Source organism: Aulonocara sp. 'chitande type north' Nkhata Bay, linkage group LG7 (assembly GCF_057382095.1).
Source record: "Aulonocara sp. 'chitande type north' Nkhata Bay isolate Kocher_YH1m ecotype deep benthic linkage group LG7, A_spYH_male_GT1.1, whole genome shotgun sequence".
Taxonomy (NCBI): Eukaryota; Metazoa; Chordata; class Actinopteri; order Cichliformes; family Cichlidae; genus Aulonocara; species Aulonocara sp. 'chitande type north' Nkhata Bay.
Window position 1 is genome coordinate 46,940,242 of NC_141350.1, and position 19,740 is coordinate 46,959,981.

Genomic DNA, 19,740 nt, shown 5'->3' on the forward strand with positions numbered 1-19,740 from the left:
AGGTTCAGCTTTCATAACTCTGCTCAAAAGGAAGCCATGCTCTCCTTAGGTGATAAAAAACAACTGGAAAGCACAAGGAAAACCTGCCTGCTACCTTTACTGACTACTGCCTCTAGCATTTTTATTTTTCAGAATCACTATATTACTGTCGCTCGTCTCATCCAAGTTATAGAATGACAACAAAATAATATTGTTGCCAAAATGTCAAACTGTACCTTCGAGCTCTCGTATTTAGTCTGTGATCGTTAACACAAGGCAGCAGAATCATCGTTAGCAGGTGATGTGAAAAACAGAAAGAAGGAAAAAAAAACATGGGCATTAGCTGTCATTGAAACCATGCTAACCTGTGCCAAAGCAGTTTAGGTGAGCTGTGTTGACAGCGGTCCAGTGCACTGAAAACTCATCTGCCAGATGGCTCAGGGGGAGGGCTTCAACCAGGGAGCACTTTAATCAATCTGATTAAGGGGAAATGCTGCCTGTATTTTTAGCCACTCCATGGCAGGCCAGTGACCATTCATTGAATTTTGTTTCATTAGCTCTTATGTTTATCTCTTGGAAGGGTGGATTTATAAACAGGGTGAACTAATGCAGAGACCCAAGTAAAGGGAATTTACTTATTTTAGCAAATAATTCTATGATCATCATAGACGGTAACTCAATTAATGCTAATTATTACAATAAGGGGTTCAGTTGGCTTAGCATTGAGTGGCTTGTTCTTTCTAACATTGCAGCCTGGGCCACTGATGAATCCTGTTTAAAAAACAAAATGACCATAAAAAGCTGCTTCCATATAGTCAGCGTGACTTTAAGGTCTTGAAGTTGAAAACGGTCCCGATTTTGAAGCTAATTTGTTTAGCTGTGCCTTAAATTAGTTCTTTGCATCCCCAAAAGACATGTAGGCCTAGTGTATGCACTGGAAAAGTGAAATGGCACTTGAATGTGTTTAAAAGATTGCCCTGCCGAATAGATTGTGGTGGCAACAGTACAGAAACCCCCTGCAGGGTCCTGACGATTCCCGCCCAAAACATGCAATCTGTGAACTGTCAACAGTTTACTGGCGTGACGGATCGTTTCAGCTGACGTAATGCAATGATGCACAAGTCACTGTCAGGGAAAGTAGACCCAGATAGATGTAATAATACACAGTTTAACAGTACAGCTCATATATCTGTAATAATGGCACACCAAATATAAGCAGGAAAAATGGAAATGGATTGCAGAAATTGTTAGCTGGAGACAAACAAATCATCATTAGTAGTCGCCCAACAGAGCATGGTGCATTTTTAAGATGGGAAAGAAAATGCACTTCCCTACATGCTCTATTCCTCGCAGTAAGAGTGACTTCATGTTATGGCCAAAACAAAATGTGCATGGTGTCAATAAGTGGCTTGCAGTGTAATATGTACACAACTAAAACTGTGTAAACATACACACTTCCTCTCTTTGACAGATTACGGATGTAAGCCTTCCTGCAGCTCTGAGATGTGTGCATCGCAATGACTCACTGTCCCAGCTGGAAGCCTTTTTGTTCTTTTTTTTGAACCATTATGTCTTCTAAATATGTCCCTACAGTAAGATTATATTTATAAAATGAATTCAGACTGGTGCTACATACAGAGTGTAAAGCTGTGGTTGATGTGTGCGGATGCAGTTGCATGTCTGCCTCTGGGACAGCATCTGTCGTAAATAAGCCATATCCTAAATGTTTGCTTTTCAGGAAGCAGAGAATGCGGGATTATTTCCAGCTTGAATGCCGTACATGCTTCTCTTCAGAGAGGTTGTTGAACAGCATTTTCTGACCTTTCCTGGCATGAGGAAGATCATGCAATGCTTTGCACGAGAGCTCAGCCTTAGACCTTAAATAGAAATGTCAGTTTTTTTTTCACTGGGAGCTGTATTAGTTTGCCCAGAGGCTAGTTGTTTACATTTAACTCATTGTATGTCTGTCCCTCTGTGTGTGTGTCCATGTGTGCTTGTGTTCCCAGCCTTGTGGCTCTTGTTGCAGCCTCATAGACTCAGATTCAGTCCAAATGATGGATATCAAAGAACATTAACATTGATTTCTGTCTGCTCTGAATAAGCCCCTATTTCATCATGCTGTGGTGCAACTGAAAAACGTCAGGCCCAATATCATAAATTCTTTTGCTATCTCACCTACCTATTTTTTTCTCTTACTGCGACTTATGTTTTTTTTATTTTACTTTATGTTTTTTAAATGAAAACTTAATATTAGATGCTCAATTTCTCAAAGCTCTTCTTTAGACATTGGTTGTTTTTACTTGTGTTTTCTTTCTAGAGAACATAACTGTAATGTTTAGGTTCAGGCTCTGGGGAGGCCAATCCATGACTGATGTCTGTTTTTCTGTCCACATATGATTTTACTGCATTGGCAGTGTGTGTGGGATTTTTGTCTCAAACACACAACCAGGTGCCTAAAGATACAACTTATAATTTGGTTTATGTGTAGACATAACAGTGGTTTATCCCTTGAGGTAGGTGTTGGGTCTGTCTAGCACAGGCCCACCGCTGGAACGAGACAATTTAAAAACACAGCAGTAGGCATTGTTATCTGTGCTTAAAATATTCAGGCTAATGTTACATGGTTTAGCAAAAAAACAAACAAGAAAAGAAATCGTGGTTAAGTGGTGAGTTAAAAGGACTGGAATGAAAATGAGTGAAAAAGCAGACAATGTCCAAAGAAAAACTTTGAAATACCGTCATAAAGTCTGGAGAACTTTTTCTTAAGACCACTTTAAAAAATTGCACGCAAAAGATATTTACCCGACCACCCTTAAGACTGAAGGGGTTATAAGCAGGAGTAGAGACTAACAGTGGCCTCCCTTGACAGCGACACCATAAGTACCATTTAACTGCCATTAGTAATGCCAAAAATGAGAAAACTTTAACCACATCAAGCACTTTTCACCACTGGACCTTTCAGCAGCACTATCCTCATCTTCAGCAGGACTCTGAGTAACATTCAAACAGTTCAAATGGCAGAAACACAGTAGAGGATGCACAATAAACCCAACAACCATGCAACCAGTAGAGAAGCAAATAAGCTAGCATCTTCATTCACCACTGACCAGGGCAGTGAGCATCAAGAAAAACCCCGAGGACTTCAGTCAATCTCTGAAGACTTGTACAAAATGGAAAAAATCCTATTTATAGCCCGAGTCGTGTTCAGAAATGTCAGGACACAAATGTTTTTCCCTGACATTGCTGGAAACGGAGCAGCCGAGATAAATGGAATTTATCAAAGAATAAAAAGGAGGAGAAATAGAAAACCAGTGTGTCTGAGAACAAAAGGTTCCTTTAATATTCATCAGAAAAAAAAGAATTTGACTTTGTTACTTCTCTAAAAATGTGACTCAATGATTTATCAGCAAAGGTTGAGCACATGTGCACAAACAGGGATTTGGTAGATGGTAGAAAACCAGACTGTTTTTGCATAGAAAATGCATTTTAGACGATTCCAGACATCCATCCACCTGTTCTTAACCTTTGATCCAGTTCAGGGTCACATTGGGGCTCGAGCCTGCCCCACCCTGGACAGGTCCATCACAGGACCAACACAAAGAGAACCATGACCATTTCAACTTGCAAATGGCCAGAAACCAAGTCCAAGTTCTGTTGCAACTTGCCAGAAAATTAGAAAAAATTTAATGTTTATTGAATCTTCTGACCACAAAAAAAGACATATAAATTGGCATATATGAGTTTTAATTTGTATCATACTTCCTACATTTAAGGGGTTAAAAGGAAACAGAGAAATCTCAATAATATGAGGGGACTTGATCATAAAGGAATTCCTTATTTTGCTGGATCCAGAAAAATTATTTTAAAACAAAAGCGTGTATAGTGTTGTGGAAGTTTTCCATTTAAATAAAGCCTGCAGACGAGTGGTGAGCAGTAGCTAACATTCTTTAATCAAAACACAAAGAACAGACAACCAAGTTGGTGGAGAGCCTGCATGACCGTGGGGCAGACGGTCAGCAGAGTCTCTCTGAGCCTAGCATGGCTCCCAGTAAATACCTTCTCCAGGAACAAAAGGCAGTACACAGCTGTTTCACACCTTAAGGTTCACACTCCCTTGCTACCTCCCAGAGTCCTTGAAGAGACAAAAGACTCTTCCTGTGGAGCTGTCTGCTTCCCCCAACTTCCTTACTAGACCCCCACCATTTGTCTTACAGTATGAGTGTGAGACATGTTAAAATCCAGTGGCACCAAGGCATTATACAATAACATAATGTGATTAATACATAAGTAAAAGAAATTCCTATACAGTAGTAAAAGTTGGTATTTTAAGACCTCCACTTCAAACAGCACTATGTGGCAATGTGATAATTACACAGGAGGAAAAACAAATGCAGGAGGCACGCACAGAGGCAGGGTAAAATCCAAATCCACTCTTTAATCATAGGCAGGCAGTGAAGGCAAACAGAGGAAGGTAAAAGGACAAGGTCGAAAAATAGGCAAGACGTCCATCACAAGTCAAGAACACACAAGGAATAAATAAACAGGAAAATGAAGACATACTAGGAAAACACAAGAGTATGAATTGAAGGCATAAAAGCTACTTTAAACAAAGACATTCAGACAGCTGGAGGGTTCTAGGCACGAGGTATATAAACTGAGAAGGACGATTAGCTCACTCAAGACCGATAAAGCAGACACAGAAGGGAAAAAAGGCAGGAACAGAGATTTCAAAATAAAGCAGGAAGTGACTAACCAGAACCAAACATTATGAAAGGCAGACGCTGACCTCACCATAAATATTTTATCATGTAAACTCTTCTTCCTTTCCTTTATTTATTTTTGATACAGTCCATCTTTGATCAAAAATGCATTCCTTGAATCACGGCCAACAAACAAATGGGCCCATTAATCCATTAAGTGTTTAATGTGTTCATTACTGAGAATGGTCACAGGTCTTCGATTGCAGATTCTGGATGTACGAGGAGTGTTTATGTCCTCTTGAGTGAAAAGTTACTGGACTGCTGTTTGCCAACTCTTAGCCAATTAAGCACTCGTCAGATTCTTTCTCATGTATTTCCTGGGGATGCATTGATTGGTACTTTTTCAAGAGCACCAGCTTGACACTGGCTACATAATCATTTTGTCAGCATATCAAATTCTGCCTAATGTGGATGCTGGCCTTTATTCAATTTCACTAAAGCAAGCATTTTGCTTCCCAGCGTGGGTGCGTGCCACCTTAAACTCTGTTCTAAAAACAAGGCTCACATAATACCTGAATGTTAAGTCAAGGTCAAATGCTATATAGATACTATAGTCATTCTATAGTCATTCATTATCTCTCTTAAAGGTCTCACAGAAAGAGGCACTCAAACAGGCACACGGTTAACTCTAGCATTCTAGTATTCTCTAGTTTTCTTGAAAAGGGCCAGTAAGATGGGGAAAAACTTGTTTTTGCCACTTTTTTTTTCATTTTTATTATACTTTTGTGTTTTATATATTATATTATGTTTATTTTCTTGTGCTGTGACAGTCTTTCACTATCCAAGCATCAGGAGACACTGCTTTTTCATTTAGTTGACAGTAGATGCGTAACTGCCCGCTGTCTTTTCCTCCACCCCTTTTCCTCCTCTCTCCCCTCACTCTCTCTCTCTCTCTCTCCAGAAGTGTGACTGCCTGCTCAGCCTGGAAGCCTATTCAGCAGACCAGAAGCGCCGTGTGTGTCAGTGCCTGAAGGACAACATTGACAAGCAGCTCCAACTACACAGGAGGGAGCCTCCCGTTCCGCATTTTGAACAGGTATGACACATGGACACACATATCTAGGAGCATTTCCAATTTCATTTGAGGCCAGAGATGAATCAGTAAACACATGAACACATGGGAATGCATATATTTGTGCAAACCCCCATCACAGATGCCCCGTGAATTGCACACACTTTGTGCACAGTAACGTCACGCATGTAAAAGCCTCGTCTGTAGTTCTTATTGCCATAATTCTGATTTTCCACTCACAGAAACTCTTACATTTCTCTGGGGAAGTTCAATGCTGCCTTTGTCTGACGTAAATTTCAAAGTTTAAAAGTTCCTTGACTGTCCTCAAGGAAATTTAGGCCACATCCTCCTAGCAAAAGCCAGTGTTTGTTCCTGTAGTTTCTTTTATAAACCAGTATGATTATTATAAACCGTAACCAGCAGGTTTAACTGAATGCTGTTAGCATCAGGTGCTTTTTTCATTGAGGTAAAGAGTTTGAGAAGAAACTCTGCCTTCTGTGTGAGGCTGTGCTTTGTTTTCTCACTGACATACTTTATTCAAAATCAATGCCATGGCATAATCAAAGATAATGACCTTGGGAATGAGATTTTTTACCTGGATAAATAAAGGACTAATAATAATAATACACTGCAAAGGCTTGTGCATAAATTATTTGAGCTTTTGTTTCTACCTGCATTAACCTTTTAGATTTGTTTCAGTTTTTTCCACGAAATTTTGTAAGAAACAGTTGCTACATACTACTTAGTTACTTTAGGCAGATAGTAAAACAGGAAACTTGTAGGCTGGAATAAAAGAAGGAAAACTGTACGATGCTAAAATCCACCCAGCTGCGGTGAGCTACTGATTCTGCTTGTCAAGGCCTCTCTTTCACGTTTCAGTTAACCATTCTTGTTATTAAAATGTTCAAAAATTGATTAGAGGTGCTTGTTTGTCTTCACTGGTCTATTTCAAAAATGAATTAAATGCACCTTAGTCAACTATCCTTGTCTTAATGTAGCACAATGCGTCACGCTTAAGGATGCACTGGAACTGATCTTTAAGAGCTCATGGGGCTTCTGCTGCCCTGATTAACAGGGTGGCTGCTGGGGATGCTGTGACTGAGATTACCATGGCCCAGTTTGGTCATTTCAGGCTTCTACCCAGGGAAATCTACTCAAACAGTTTTCTTAATTGCTATTTGGGGTTTTTTTGTGTGAAAAAAGAGGTCTAGTCTGACATAAATATGACATCATACGAAGCACTTTTTATTATTAAGAAAGATGAATGCACATCTGTCTGTAATGTGCATTCGTTTGTTTAGATTTTCTCGGACTGATTATTTGATGTAGCGTTTCTGTGAGCACCACTCACATTTCCTTCCTCTTTAATTTCCAACACTTTTTTTTCTCCTTTCCTCCTTCATTTTTGATAAACAAAAGAGACAGCTCATTCACTTCATCAGTTTAAAAGGAGTGCTACCCAGTTCATTTGAGTTTAGCTGAAAGGTGATTAAAAGGGATAAATAGCCTTGTGTGTGGATGGCACACCTGTTGCACATTAAGGGTTCATTTCATCAGTGCATGAAAGAGAGCAAGAAAGACTGACAAGCCGGCAATCTTTCATCTTTCATTCTCTTCTGTCTGCATGCATGTGTATTCATTGCACGTGTACATATGTACATATGTGTTTCCCCTTTTTCAGAAGTTTCAGTCAGACTATCCTCTGTTTTTTTGTTTTGTTTTTTACTATTTCCCCATGAGTGTTATCAACTTCAGCACATATAAAAGCTGTTTTTAACTTAAGATATCTTTCTAATAATATTTGCACTGCTACAGTGTTTTTCTTGCAGGACAATGTTCTGATCTATTGAATCTTTCCACATCAACACTACGTGGAAAGTTGGATTCCTTGCTTGTGTCCTCCCAGGGTCAGTGCCAATTAGGCGCTCCCTGCTGAGTAAATGAACACATTTACACACACGACAGTGTTCAATGTGCTCAATGGCAAAACAACTTTGCGAGCATGCTAAGTCACGTAAGTCGATGCTGTTTATGCAAACTCTATTGACAAAACAGTGTCTTAGCGCAGATGTGACCCAGAAACCTGCCAGGTTTATCACTTTTTCAATTGTGAAGTCTTTAAGTTCCCCCATGCCCGAAAGAGGCTCAGTTGTACTCATTGTTTTCCTCAGATTTGGCCTTTCATCCAAACTAAGTCAGTACACAGCTGAAACATGAGCTGCGTGAACTCATTTTCCAGGAAAGATGGATCTGAAAATGTTGCACATATCACAGTAAACATCTGAGAAACATAAGGTGGCGTAAGGCAGCTCGGACACGGTGGCGGTGCAACTGAAGTACAGACAGAAGAACTTTTAGTGACCTCTAACACTCTGGTCACTCATTTTAAACCTGCAGTGTTTTCAGACCAGGAGGCAGAGGAAGATTTCTTTGAAGAAAAACATATTTACAAAACATGCTAAAATGCTCGAGGCAGTTCTTGCCAAAACAAAGTTTTTAAAATTCATCACAAATCCTGGAAAAACCTGATAGTGCAGTTTTGTACATGCGCTGCCCAGTGCGATCACTCCTGTTATTCCTGTTCCGTGCACACTTATTAGAACATTTTATTGTAATCCCTTATTAAATGGAAACGCAGTCCCGAAGGCAAGGGAATACATGCTTAATCATAACATTGTACATCTAGCCAAATTAGTTCACTTTTGATTGCATTTCTCTAGAGTCCCTTAGAGGCAAATAGTTTGTATTCAGTCACCTCCAAATGTATTTAATAATATGCAAATTAGCTTTGTCAAATATGGCATATATAAGGAAAAGTAGTATCAGCAGTGTTGCATGGAAGCTTTTAAAAGATATATATCCAGGTCACTTTACTGTGTATCTTGGGAAGTGTTCTTGGGTTGCTTCACGTTACCACAAAGGAGAGAACGCGTATCAAAAGGTAGTTTCAAATGTCAATCAGACCTAACGTGCAGAAAATTATTCAGAAAATTACAAATTTCTCCGAATAATTGAACATTTTAACACACTTTCACTTTCAAATCATCAGAAAATTATATTTTAGATTCAATTTCCGACACACTGGGATACCCTTTTAGTGTCATTTTGGATGTAAAGGAAACCAAAAACCTATAAAAGTCCATGTTAGAAGGGAAGTGGGGTGGTGGACAGCACAAAGACACAACCTCCAACCAGGAGAAACAAGTTCTATTCTTGTCCTCTTTTGTTTTACATTTTCGTTTTACTTTTCTTTTCACAGTGTAAAAATATGCTCAAAGGAAAACTTCACACAGCTTCAACAAGCTTTCCTTGATTACCACAAGTACACACCCTCTCATGTTTCAGGATGTGGGAGTAAGATAGTATTTCTTTTGGTGACACTTCAGTAACTTCATTTCTGCTTTATTGTTACTGTTGAATCAACACCAGAACCTATTTTCAAAAGCGAATAGACTATGTATTTGATCCGCAGTGTGTGTTGCTGCCAGTGAGCAGGAAGAGCAGTAAAGGCGCTTTAGAAAATGATCCATTGATTCAACCGTTTTCTTTGTGTCAGAAAGTGTATTTCTCCTCTCATGCACAAAGCCGAGTAAATCTGCACTTAGCTGAAGCACGCACCTTCCTCAAGAGTTGTGTTCAAATGTGCAGCGAGAGCAGAATCCTCTCCAGAGGGAGAACACGCGTTCTTCAGAAGCCACTATCTACTCGCGTTAGGTTTTTCATTCATGTTTAACCGTAAAATGGGATTATTTCGTCACAGTGTTGATGTCAGCAGCTGCCCTAGTTCCTTCAGTCCCTTAACACTTTTCAATGCTTCCCTTTGGAAAAATTTGGACACAAGCCTCTTTTCTATTGAGGAGTCTCTAATCTCCGAGTCCTAATGAGAGTGGGGCACGATGATGACTTTCATGTCTGTTTTGTGCAGAGCTCCATTTGCTGTCAGCATATTGAACAGACGGCTCACAGCAAACATTTATCATTAACTTGCAAATATGATGCATGCTCACTCTGTCAGCCCTCTGCTGTCGAATCTGTCGCGAAATTGCAGATCAAGAAAATGTCAAGGAAAGTGGGCCACGAGTTAGATTGAGGTTAGAGAGGAGGTTAAAATAATCATAGAGCGGGATGACATGATATCATACAGCAGATGTTGTCAAAAGGTGGAACAACAGAGGATGATCCCAGGCAGAAACCTGCACAAAGGCTGGTGAAATTTAATAACCTGACATACCAGAATGTGCCAGTTAGAGGCCAAACATGGTCGGTTCATAATTTAAATGCTCAAAGGAATAATCTTTTTGCATTAGATTCGCTTTAGGTTTTCGTTTCAGTTCATTTAAATTCTAAATTCATTCAGAAATAAGCCTTTTCTGATTCTGACAAATCAAACAAGTGCTTCTCATGACTTAAACATCAACTCTGGTGCACTTTTTATTTCAAAAGTAGTTTCAAAGAACTCCTATAAGGTATTCTTGGAGGTCTGGGCCCCTTAGATACTAATGTGTTTTGATAGCCTGCTGACACACAAGAGCTTTGCTCTCCTAATTTGTTTACAGTCTGAAATCCCTTCATATCTATTCCACATTACATCATGTTACAATGTGACATCAAGTCATTTTAAGGGACTCAGCGAATGGCAAGCTCATTGAAAGCAATGCACTTTGCTTTGCTTTAGGTCTTCAAAATAAAAGCACTTAAAAACGCCACAGTTACAACTTAAATTGGCGAGCTTTTTAGGTTTTAAATGTGCAGTCTTGAATAACTAATATAAGTAATCATGATCCCTAAGCAGTATACACTAATGATTTACTGTATAGGTTAAAAAGGTAGGTTTTCTTTTTTCCTCATGCACACAAAAAACATTAAACTCAGCCAGAGCCATTAAAAGTGTGTTATCTCCTTCACTGGAGAGCTTCCAGTACATTCTTCAAGAAAAAAAATACATTTGCACAGCTGCATACACACGATGGGAATTTAAATAGGGCTGCCCATTTTGAAAATGACAACCGAGCTCACACACAGTTTGCATGTCACGGCGACGGATGGCCGGTACTGAATAGGACTCAGGTGCAGAAACCCAGAGCGGAGACAGTAGATGATTTAATAGTTTATTACGGTTAAGTGCAAGGGGAACAAAAAAAGGGAAACGTGGCAAAGACAGAAAATGACGAGACGTGGAGCCTTGGTGTGGCGTGCCCAGGGGAACGTGGCTAGGGCGAGGGAACGAGGCCTGAGAAGTGGAACGGAGCTGAGTGGGGAACAGTCACACTGAGGGGAGAGGATATAGGAGTTAGGCAGGTAGTGAAGGCAGCTCAGAAGTGGCCAGTATAAGAGCAGCAATTCTTACTTGCAGTTAGGGACCTGGAGTGTTTGAGAGGGGGATGATGAAGATCCAGGGGAGGCTGAGTGGCGTGGAAAGGCTGACCTGAGATCCGGGGCTCCAGATGGAGTGTGATGGCAGGAGGGCAGGCAGGTGAGGCACAGAGGGATTTCCAAAATGATCACTAGGTATTCCGAGTCCGGAGGTGGAGTGAGCCAGGGTGGGTACAGCAACTGTAGCACAAAAGAGTCTTTGTTAGTAAGATGAATCACAGCGAGAATTTGAAACACAAGACCTGTTACCAACATGGGTTGATGACGAACTGGCAGTGAGTGAACATCGATGTGTGGTTTAAATCCCTCTGGCTTGATAGCCTGCAATAGGCTCCAGGTGTGCAGGAGCTGGAGTTGGCCCTGCCCAGGGGCGGATCCCAGGTCAGTTCAGGAGCCTAATGGAAACTCCAGCCACCCACCGTAGACCATGACATTGCATTTGATGAGCAATACTGGCGCTCCTTCTCTGAGTCAGAAACTATCTGCAGTAAAAGTTGCACAAATTTTCTACATCAGCACCGTGAACAGTGGAAAAAAAAGATGGTTTCTGCTAATGAACAAAATGTGTGTGTGTGTGTTGAAGTTTGGAGGCAGCTTGTTCTGTTCTCATCCTGTCTCATTTCACATTTATGAGAATCTGTTTTAGCGCTGAAGGGGTTATAATGCAGCATTCATGTTGGGAGAAGCGGTGACGTAGGGCGACGAGGACCCGCTCTAATTCTTCCTCTGTTGCTCACTTTCTCTCAACTTGTCAGGCTGTTCATGATGAATTATAAAAATGTGGCGATCCTTTCCTGTTCATTGTTTTCCTAATCTGCCATGTCTCTCCAGCTCAGGCGCACTGTCATGCATGCTATCAAAGAAACATGAAGTTCAGGGACAGATAAGAGCTGTCGGTGAATCTGCAGCTATTAAGTAGCATATTTCACACACTGCATTTTAAGCAGGAACACAAAGTAAAAATAGGCTGATGGCTCCAGTTTGGTCTAGGATTCAGTGGCTTAGCAAAATATTTGCTTTGTTTTTTAGCACTTTAGTCATTCAAAATTTTCTGACACAGCACACACTGGTAAATATCTTGTTCTATTTACTCCAACCTCACAATCCAGGACAGCAGCTGTCCACAGAAACGTTATTAAAACTGTAAAACTTGTAATCTATACTACCCTTGTTGTGTATTTGAGACTCACAAAATAAGCCATGGGCAAAGCATTGACCAGGCTTTGTCTGTGAATGTTACGCAGGGTGTTTTTGAGTGCCTTACTGAGTAGCAAAACAAATTCTTTTTTCCTTGCTTTTCTGAAAAATACTATGGAATTAGGTCAGCTCCAGCATGTCGCCACGCCTAGCTCCAACATCCAGATTCAGAGATAAATGGAATGCAGCATGAGTGCACTAAACATATATTTTAGATGATTGTTTATTAGTCTGGTTAAGTATTAAACTATTAAACATCCGGTACATTTATTCACAGTTAAGAGTCATGCATATGTAGCCTTTTCGGAAGGAGATCAGTAGTCCTCATCTTAACGCTTATTGCTCCAGTGAGCTAATGGAGCAGATTTGTCCTAGACCTGAGTGAAGTTTGTTTTTGTCACACAACAACGGCTTATCACTGTGCACAAAACATTGTCTCAGTTGAACTCTCACAAGGAGTGAAGCTTGTCAGGGAGACAATTATGTTAGCAGACATGAGTGACACTAGTCCAAGTGGAGAAGTAGGTCTCCAAGCTGACATAGAGTGAGTTTTAGTAGATAGTCATCTTCAGGAGGCTGGGAGTGACATCAGAGAGAGCGAGGGGAAAGTTAACAAGTTGCTGAAGGAGTGTGTAGTTTTTTTGACAGTTTATTTTCACTGGGTACACAATGAGGATAGCAGTTAGCCGTGAGGGGTGGCCGCGCATGTGTCATTTCAGTGAGCCATTCTAAACACTTTAAATACTAATATTTACACGTCGGATAAAAGGCACTTTTTTTGCGGACCTCTGCGCGCTTCTTCCAAGATCACTGCCGACTTTACAATTTCAGATAGAAAATTTAAAGTATCCAAACAGAAAGTGAATTATGGTAAACATCTGCACCAGCACATGTTAATATGATTGACATTTCTCCTGCTCTTATTCTCTGTCTGCAACAGATGCATACTTTCCCCCTCGCTGTCTCTAATTAGACATGGATGAATTCCATTTGTCTTCTTGTTGCTGCTTGCTCTCCATCGCACACATGCACACACTCACACGAGGCACATTGCATGCTATTTCTGGGATGTGGTGTCATGACATCCAGATTTACAGCTCCAAATGGTGCAGATGTGAGGAACGTCATAGTGGATCATAATTTTTAATTAGATTTCATCATCCAAAAAGATTTTTCCATAATAAATTAATGGCATTGCTGCTGCTCAGTAGTCATCTTTTAAGAGGCTTAGAATGCACTATGCTTTGCTGCGCCGGCTATAAGTGGTTCGCGCTATTTCCTTTAGATTTTACCACATAATTTCCTCAGGGATTGATAAAGTATTCTGATTCTGATTTGGACTAAATACTGTAAAAAAATTATTTATAGAGATTTTATTGTCTTATAATCACCAGGACGACTATCCACTTTGTGTGCAAGCAATGCCGCAATCTTAAACTTTCCTTCGTCTTGCAGAGTTCTTCATCAAAGCTGGACTGTGAGAAATTAAGACATAGGTGAGATGTCAGTAATGTGCTACTGTATTCATATTAGGAAAATAAGAATACATTCAGTGGTTGACAAAAGTTCAACTTTAACTCAACCCTGTTTTTCGGGCTTGTTTTGTTGTGTGTTCCCTCTTCAAATATAATCTTCTTAACACCATTATGCACCGGACGCATAAAATTTGTATGAATATGTCACGCACTAAAAATATTTTTCCGGCCCAGCTATTCTTAATGTAGCCATTTGCTTAATTTGTGGCATTTGTTTTTTTTTTCAGCTACCATGTGAATAAACAGTTTGGACCATTCCATCCTGTAACAAGTACAAATGTGCGCCGATACTGAATATAAAATGATATGGAAATAGTAAATGAATTGTATTTTATCTCACACTGTCTGAAATTATGCGTACAGCTCTTCAGATGTGGTCCTAATTCTGCCAACAACTGATCGTGATACAGCTTCGACTCCGGGATTAAGCATGAAATTCTTCCTTCTTGCGAGAAATGGATGAACTCAGATTCTCAAATTCTTCCTTTTGTTGTTTAGAAACATCAGGACCAGCTCATTGTCATCTGATGTCTACTTTTATCAGTTCTTTTTACAGTGTTTACATTTTTTTGAGCTAGTTTTTTCACAAAAATGCAACATATTTGGCACGTGTAGAAACATTACACAACAAGTTCACATCTGAACACCTCTGAATATCGTCTACTTTTTTCTACGATGTGTAAAGGCCTTTTCTCTGGTATCACAGGTCAATCCTGTTCACTTCACTTCCTTTCCATGTGTCACTGTGTTTGTTTTCCCTGCACTTGACCTCGCTAACTGTCTTTCTGTCAGTCGCTCACACACACGCAGACACACACAAATGGCTGAGTGATGTTAATGATTATGGTCTGTGGTGTTAGATTAATTCCCTTGGCTTTCTTTAAAAATTAATGATTTCCTTCTGACGGAGTGATGTTTGGCTTTATTTTAGCTCACCTTTAACTATTCATAACTGTGTTATGTAATGGTAATGCATCAGCACAGAAGGAAGTATAGATAAGAGCCTCGCAGACTCAGACCTAAGAAGGTAATGCAGAGCATGAAATCCATCCACTCTGGGTTTTAATTACGCACATTCTTTACTCTGAAAAATGACGTGTGCTCCACCGAGCATGTAATGGAGCTGCGATAATATTCTAATGTGTAAATTACAAGGATGGTTTTGACACAAGGACATTTCTGATTAATACGACAATTAAGAGACTGAGAACTTTATGCTTTTAGCCACAGCCTAAAAAGAGTCTTTGAAGCAAGTTTACAAAAACAAAACAAAGAAAAAAAAAACAATCACTGAAATCTAATTTCCATTAAGTTTATATCCTGCTTTTTAAACGTTACGTCTGGATACATTTTCTCAGGAATAATTTTGGCTAGAAACTGTGAGAGGCAGCTGTGCGTCTGTGCAGTGTAATTGACAAGTGTTTAAAATAGCTATTTGTGAAGCCTATTATGTATTAGCACATGATATGATTAGATAAGGCCTGATGAATAGCTTACATGCCACTCTTCAGGTCTGATGCAGACGCATGGTCATTGTAACAGACCAGTTTGGTGTGTGCGTCCCATTACTTGTGAAAGTCATGGCCCTTAACATCCTGCTCTTTTGATAGGTTTTGATTCGGGGCTTTGATTTGCGGCAGATCAACTTCTAAAAATAGCACGTAGTGGAAAAGAGAGAGAGGGTGAGGAATGAGGGACTCTTGCTGCTTCGATCTCCAGAGTTTCGCCGCATTTGATCTTTTCCTAACCAGCGCTCCCTCCGTGATTTTTAACACATCACATTTTTACATTTCCTGCTGTCACTCTCACACCTCTGTCTCTCCCCGATTCCATCTGTCTTTCTTTTGCATCGTCCCCCTCCTTCACCCAATCCCCCCCCCCACCCCCACCCACCCCCTCTCTTCTCTCAACCCCTCCCACCCCCTCTTCCCTCTCTTCCCTGTCTTTCGCACACACGTTGGCGCGCACGTTATCACCGAGCTGGGGTAGAAGCTGGGACCGCTGCAGAAAGAGCAGAGACAAGAAACACAACTAGGAGAAAAAGGCACTATCACAATATCTGAATAACAGACAGGAGAAAAAAAGACATATGGTCACTGTGGATTAGCAGCCTGCATCTAGTATTTGCACTGCACATGTGCTGTGTGTATGTGTGGATGAACTGTGCTCTTCTTCGGAGTACTCTAGGACACACAACAACAATATTAACACTCATTGAAACAAGCAAGCACACTGCGTGTCCCGATGCCGGTGTCTAAGGTACTGTATGTCATGTTTATGTAATACTGCTGCAGAGGTCACACTCTTTTTGCTCTCTATATTGTGTCTGCATGCTTGTTAAATATGGTCCCAATGCCTGAGTGTGTGTGATTTGACTGCGGGAGTGTGTTTAGTTTTGTAAATACCATGTTAGGTGAAAGCAGGGACTTTGATACACATTTTATTTAGACTGTGGTTGTTTCTTGTGAAATCCCCCTTTTGTTTTTCTCTCCCCCCCCCCCCCCCCCCCCCCCCCGTTTTTTTTACTGCGAGAATGAAAAATGAACTTACTTGCCAAGTACCGTATTCAAATTTTGGCCTTTATAAAGTTTTTGATGCCACGTTCACAATGGAAAAGCCGAGTCCTGAGATGAGTGTGTGGGTGGAACCTGACAAATGGCTCAGGTGTGATTTACCTCTTTTGTTTACCGAGTGGAAAACACTTGACCTTCTTCTCACCTTCTGCACATGAAATCGATGAAATTTGCTGCGACTGGAGAAACTTTAAACAGTTTTTTCTTTAATGTTATTGTGATCTGTTGGAGTTCTTTTTCTCACATTAACCACTGTTGAACTGTTACCTCAGCATATGAAGCCAAGCATCTTGGACTTTTGTTGGTGAGGGATAAGTATTGACTCAAGCATTTATGTGGAGAGAGACAGCAGGTGTGTCTCTTACCTTCCAATGTCAAATGTTCCTTGCCACTAAGGCGACAAAAGAAGAAAAAAACACAACCTTTCTCCTGGGTAGTGCAGAGAGGCTCTTGTGATAACAGTGACAGAAGAAGAGCGAAAAGAGAGAGGGAAGGAATGTGTGAACTGGTGCGAGGGGCAAAGAGAGTGTCATGTGGATCCGTTATGTCTCATTATTAAAGGTTCCTTTAACACTTCTCATGTTTGCCATTCAGTTTTAAAGCTTTTATCAGAGGCACTTAGCACCATTATCACATTGTATTACGGTTGTTGTGTTACTCATTATACAACCTCAGTATTAAAATTTGTCAAACAGCCAAAGTTGTCTTTGAATGGTTGGTCATATTTGTTCAGTCTATTTAAAAAAAAAATAAATTTAATTTTAATTTTTTTAAATATAAGATTAAGTTTAGTTTTTGAACTTTAGCATAATTGATATAACTAGCTTGTTTCTTATTATTAGCTAGTTAAGTCAAGCAGTGATGCTTTGTGTACTATTGCAGGTTGACCACAGTTTCATTTTATTGTCTTATTTGCAACATAAGCGTGTCTTAGGTGAAAGTAGACTAACATTCTGTTTTAGCTCTCTTACAACGCTTGTACAGTAAAATCCCTCCTAACCTCAAGCTCACTCAGGGTTTGTTTCAATAGAAAAAAAAAAGTGCATTCATGTCATCAAGTCTAGGATGTTGAGGCAAGCTGTGACTCAGTGCGTTTATGGAGTGCAAACACATCTATAAATAGCCACACGGCACATATCTACAGTGACCTTGACAAGAAGTGTAGAAAATGATGTCAATATAATTGCTGATTGATCAAGTCAGGTTGCACATCATCGTACATGCGTTGTGGAAGTACAACAGACACTGTGTTAAGGTGAGGTCTTCACATGTGTATAAGGTCTTAATCCTGATCTGAGCATGTGTCAGACGTGTTTGCGTCACCAAAGGTAGACGTCTCAGCGAGTGCAGGTTTATTTTTAAGTTATGTTATCTGAATTGGTGACACAAATATGAGGTCACAGAAGAGTGTGAATCATCTGTGGAGTCAGATTAAGCATAAGCTTATGTCTATGACCCTAATAGTATGCAAATATTATTTCCAGGGGTATGCCACAGTATGTTAGTACATAGTACTGTACATAGCAGCTGAGAACTCCTCAATTTATCTGTTTAAATATAAAGTAGAAGGTTATTTATTTATTGTTTCTAATAATGTATCTGTGTGTTTATGTGTTCTTTGCCTCTATTTAGAATTAGCAATATGAATCCAAACAGCAATAGATTAAATGTGCTCTTTGTTTGGCTGTCAGCAATATACCTGTGAAGTTACAAGTGAGTTGGAAGAAAGTTGACTGAAATAGGAAAAGAAAACAGTCAGCACACATAAACATACAGAAATCCCTCCATTTATTAGAGCGATATTATGTCCTGCTATCCCGTGCACATGTTGTAAATATTATCTGTTTAGTGTCCAAAGAAATGCCAGATTTAGGCTTTAAAAGTCAAATTTAGCTGCTATTTCTGCTATCGTACAACGTTATAGATATTGTAGCACCATCTGTCCCTCTGAGATAGGAAGCTTTTCCAAAATGACATCTTTCCCATTTCATGTATGGTTGCTCTGTGACTTTGTGGCCGCATCGTGTGTGTAAGATAGATGGATATGTTTTCTGCTGCTTGTGCTTGTGTGTGTTTACAGTGGTTATGTGTCCATTGTGTCCTTTGTGCACCCTGTGGGACCTGGCTGTAATGGCTTCACCAAGAAATGGAGTTTGGGCGGGGGGTGTGGTGGAGCCACAAATGGACACAATATGTACATTCATGTCTGTCACACACATGTCCAATTATGGAGGACAGTAGAGATGAGTCAGTGTGATTGTTGGACATACACACCGCGTGTTTCTGTCTGAGCTCACGCTGCTCATTCGTCTCTTCTCATTATCGCTGTCTCCTCCCTCTCCTTCATTCCCTCTCCCCCGTTTCCTTCTCACTTGTTTGTGCAGCTCGGGAGTCTACCTTCTTAGCCTCTTGGGCATTCTCTCTTTTCTCTCTCTCTCTCTTGCGCGCGCTCTCTCTCTCTCTCTTCTTCTGTATCTCTGCACAGTTCAGTTGGCCTAGCCCACACTGACAGCATCACACACACCAGCCCAGCTAGCCAGCCACAAACACTCACACACCAGCTTGACAGAGGAAGTAGGCCACTTTAATGGGGATGTGTGGAGTGCCTACATCTGCCTTTAGTGGATTATAACCTGGAACTGCTTCCTCTTGCCAGGTAGGGTTTATATCTCGCACTGTTACTTTATTTTCCATATGAGGAGTACATCTTTTCTGAGCAATCAGCAGAGTGGTTTCATGCAAATGGATTTTATGGGTCTTTTCTTTTGCTCCAGAGGGACAAAAAGAGATTTGAGAGTATTCATGCAGTGTTTGAAAAGCTGAGATGTTAGCACTGCTGGGAGGCGTTTGGTCATATAAAAGAAACTAGACGAAAAGATGTGAGGAAAGATAGTAAAAGTAATAAAGGCCTATTCATCACATCGGGCATCTTTATGACAGGCATATATGAAGAGAGTTTGCCACTGCTGTGTGCTGTTTTGATTCACTTAACTTTTACCTCCACCTTTGATTTGCTGAGGTTTTCGTTTTCTTTCCCTGCTTCCTTCTTTGTTTTAATGCTTGTGCGTTATTTGTCCCTACTGTCACTGCATCCATTTATCCTCCTTTCCTTTGGCAGCTTTAATAGCTCCCTTAAATATTATTGTCTCTGAAATATCATCTCATCCTAAATAAGCAAGAGTTGTGGGCTCTGTTTTACGAGTAACACCCTGTTTACGTCCCCTATTTGGTGCTTTAATGTGAGTGATTTTGGCTTCGGTTATGTGCCAGTGACATATTTTAACCTGTCACATGGCTGGGGAGTGGAAGGG

At 40.3% G+C, this 19,740-nt stretch overlaps 1 protein-coding gene and 1 long non-coding RNA gene across 4 annotated transcripts in view; one reads left to right on the forward strand and one right to left on the reverse strand.

The window, feature by feature from the left end:
- The window catches only part of rgs3a (regulator of G protein signaling 3a), a 115,514-nt gene that overhangs the window by 40,789 nt on the left and 54,985 nt on the right, over positions 1 to 19,740 (forward strand). For all 3 annotated transcript variants that reach the window (XM_086300858.1, XM_086300856.1, XM_086300857.1), the window contains one exon: positions 5,641 to 5,775. In XM_086300858.1, coding sequence (XP_086156984.1) covers positions 5,641 to 5,775 — 135 coding nt within the window. The remainder of the gene's footprint in view (positions 1 to 5,640; positions 5,776 to 19,740) is intronic.
- On the reverse strand, positions 10,802 to 11,705 carry LOC147326018 (uncharacterized). Its single transcript, XR_015130403.1, has 3 exons — positions 11,378 to 11,705; positions 11,099 to 11,304; positions 10,802 to 11,019 (listed from the first exon to the last, which is right to left on the reverse strand). It is a non-coding gene; the product is annotated as an uncharacterized LOC147326018 (long non-coding RNA).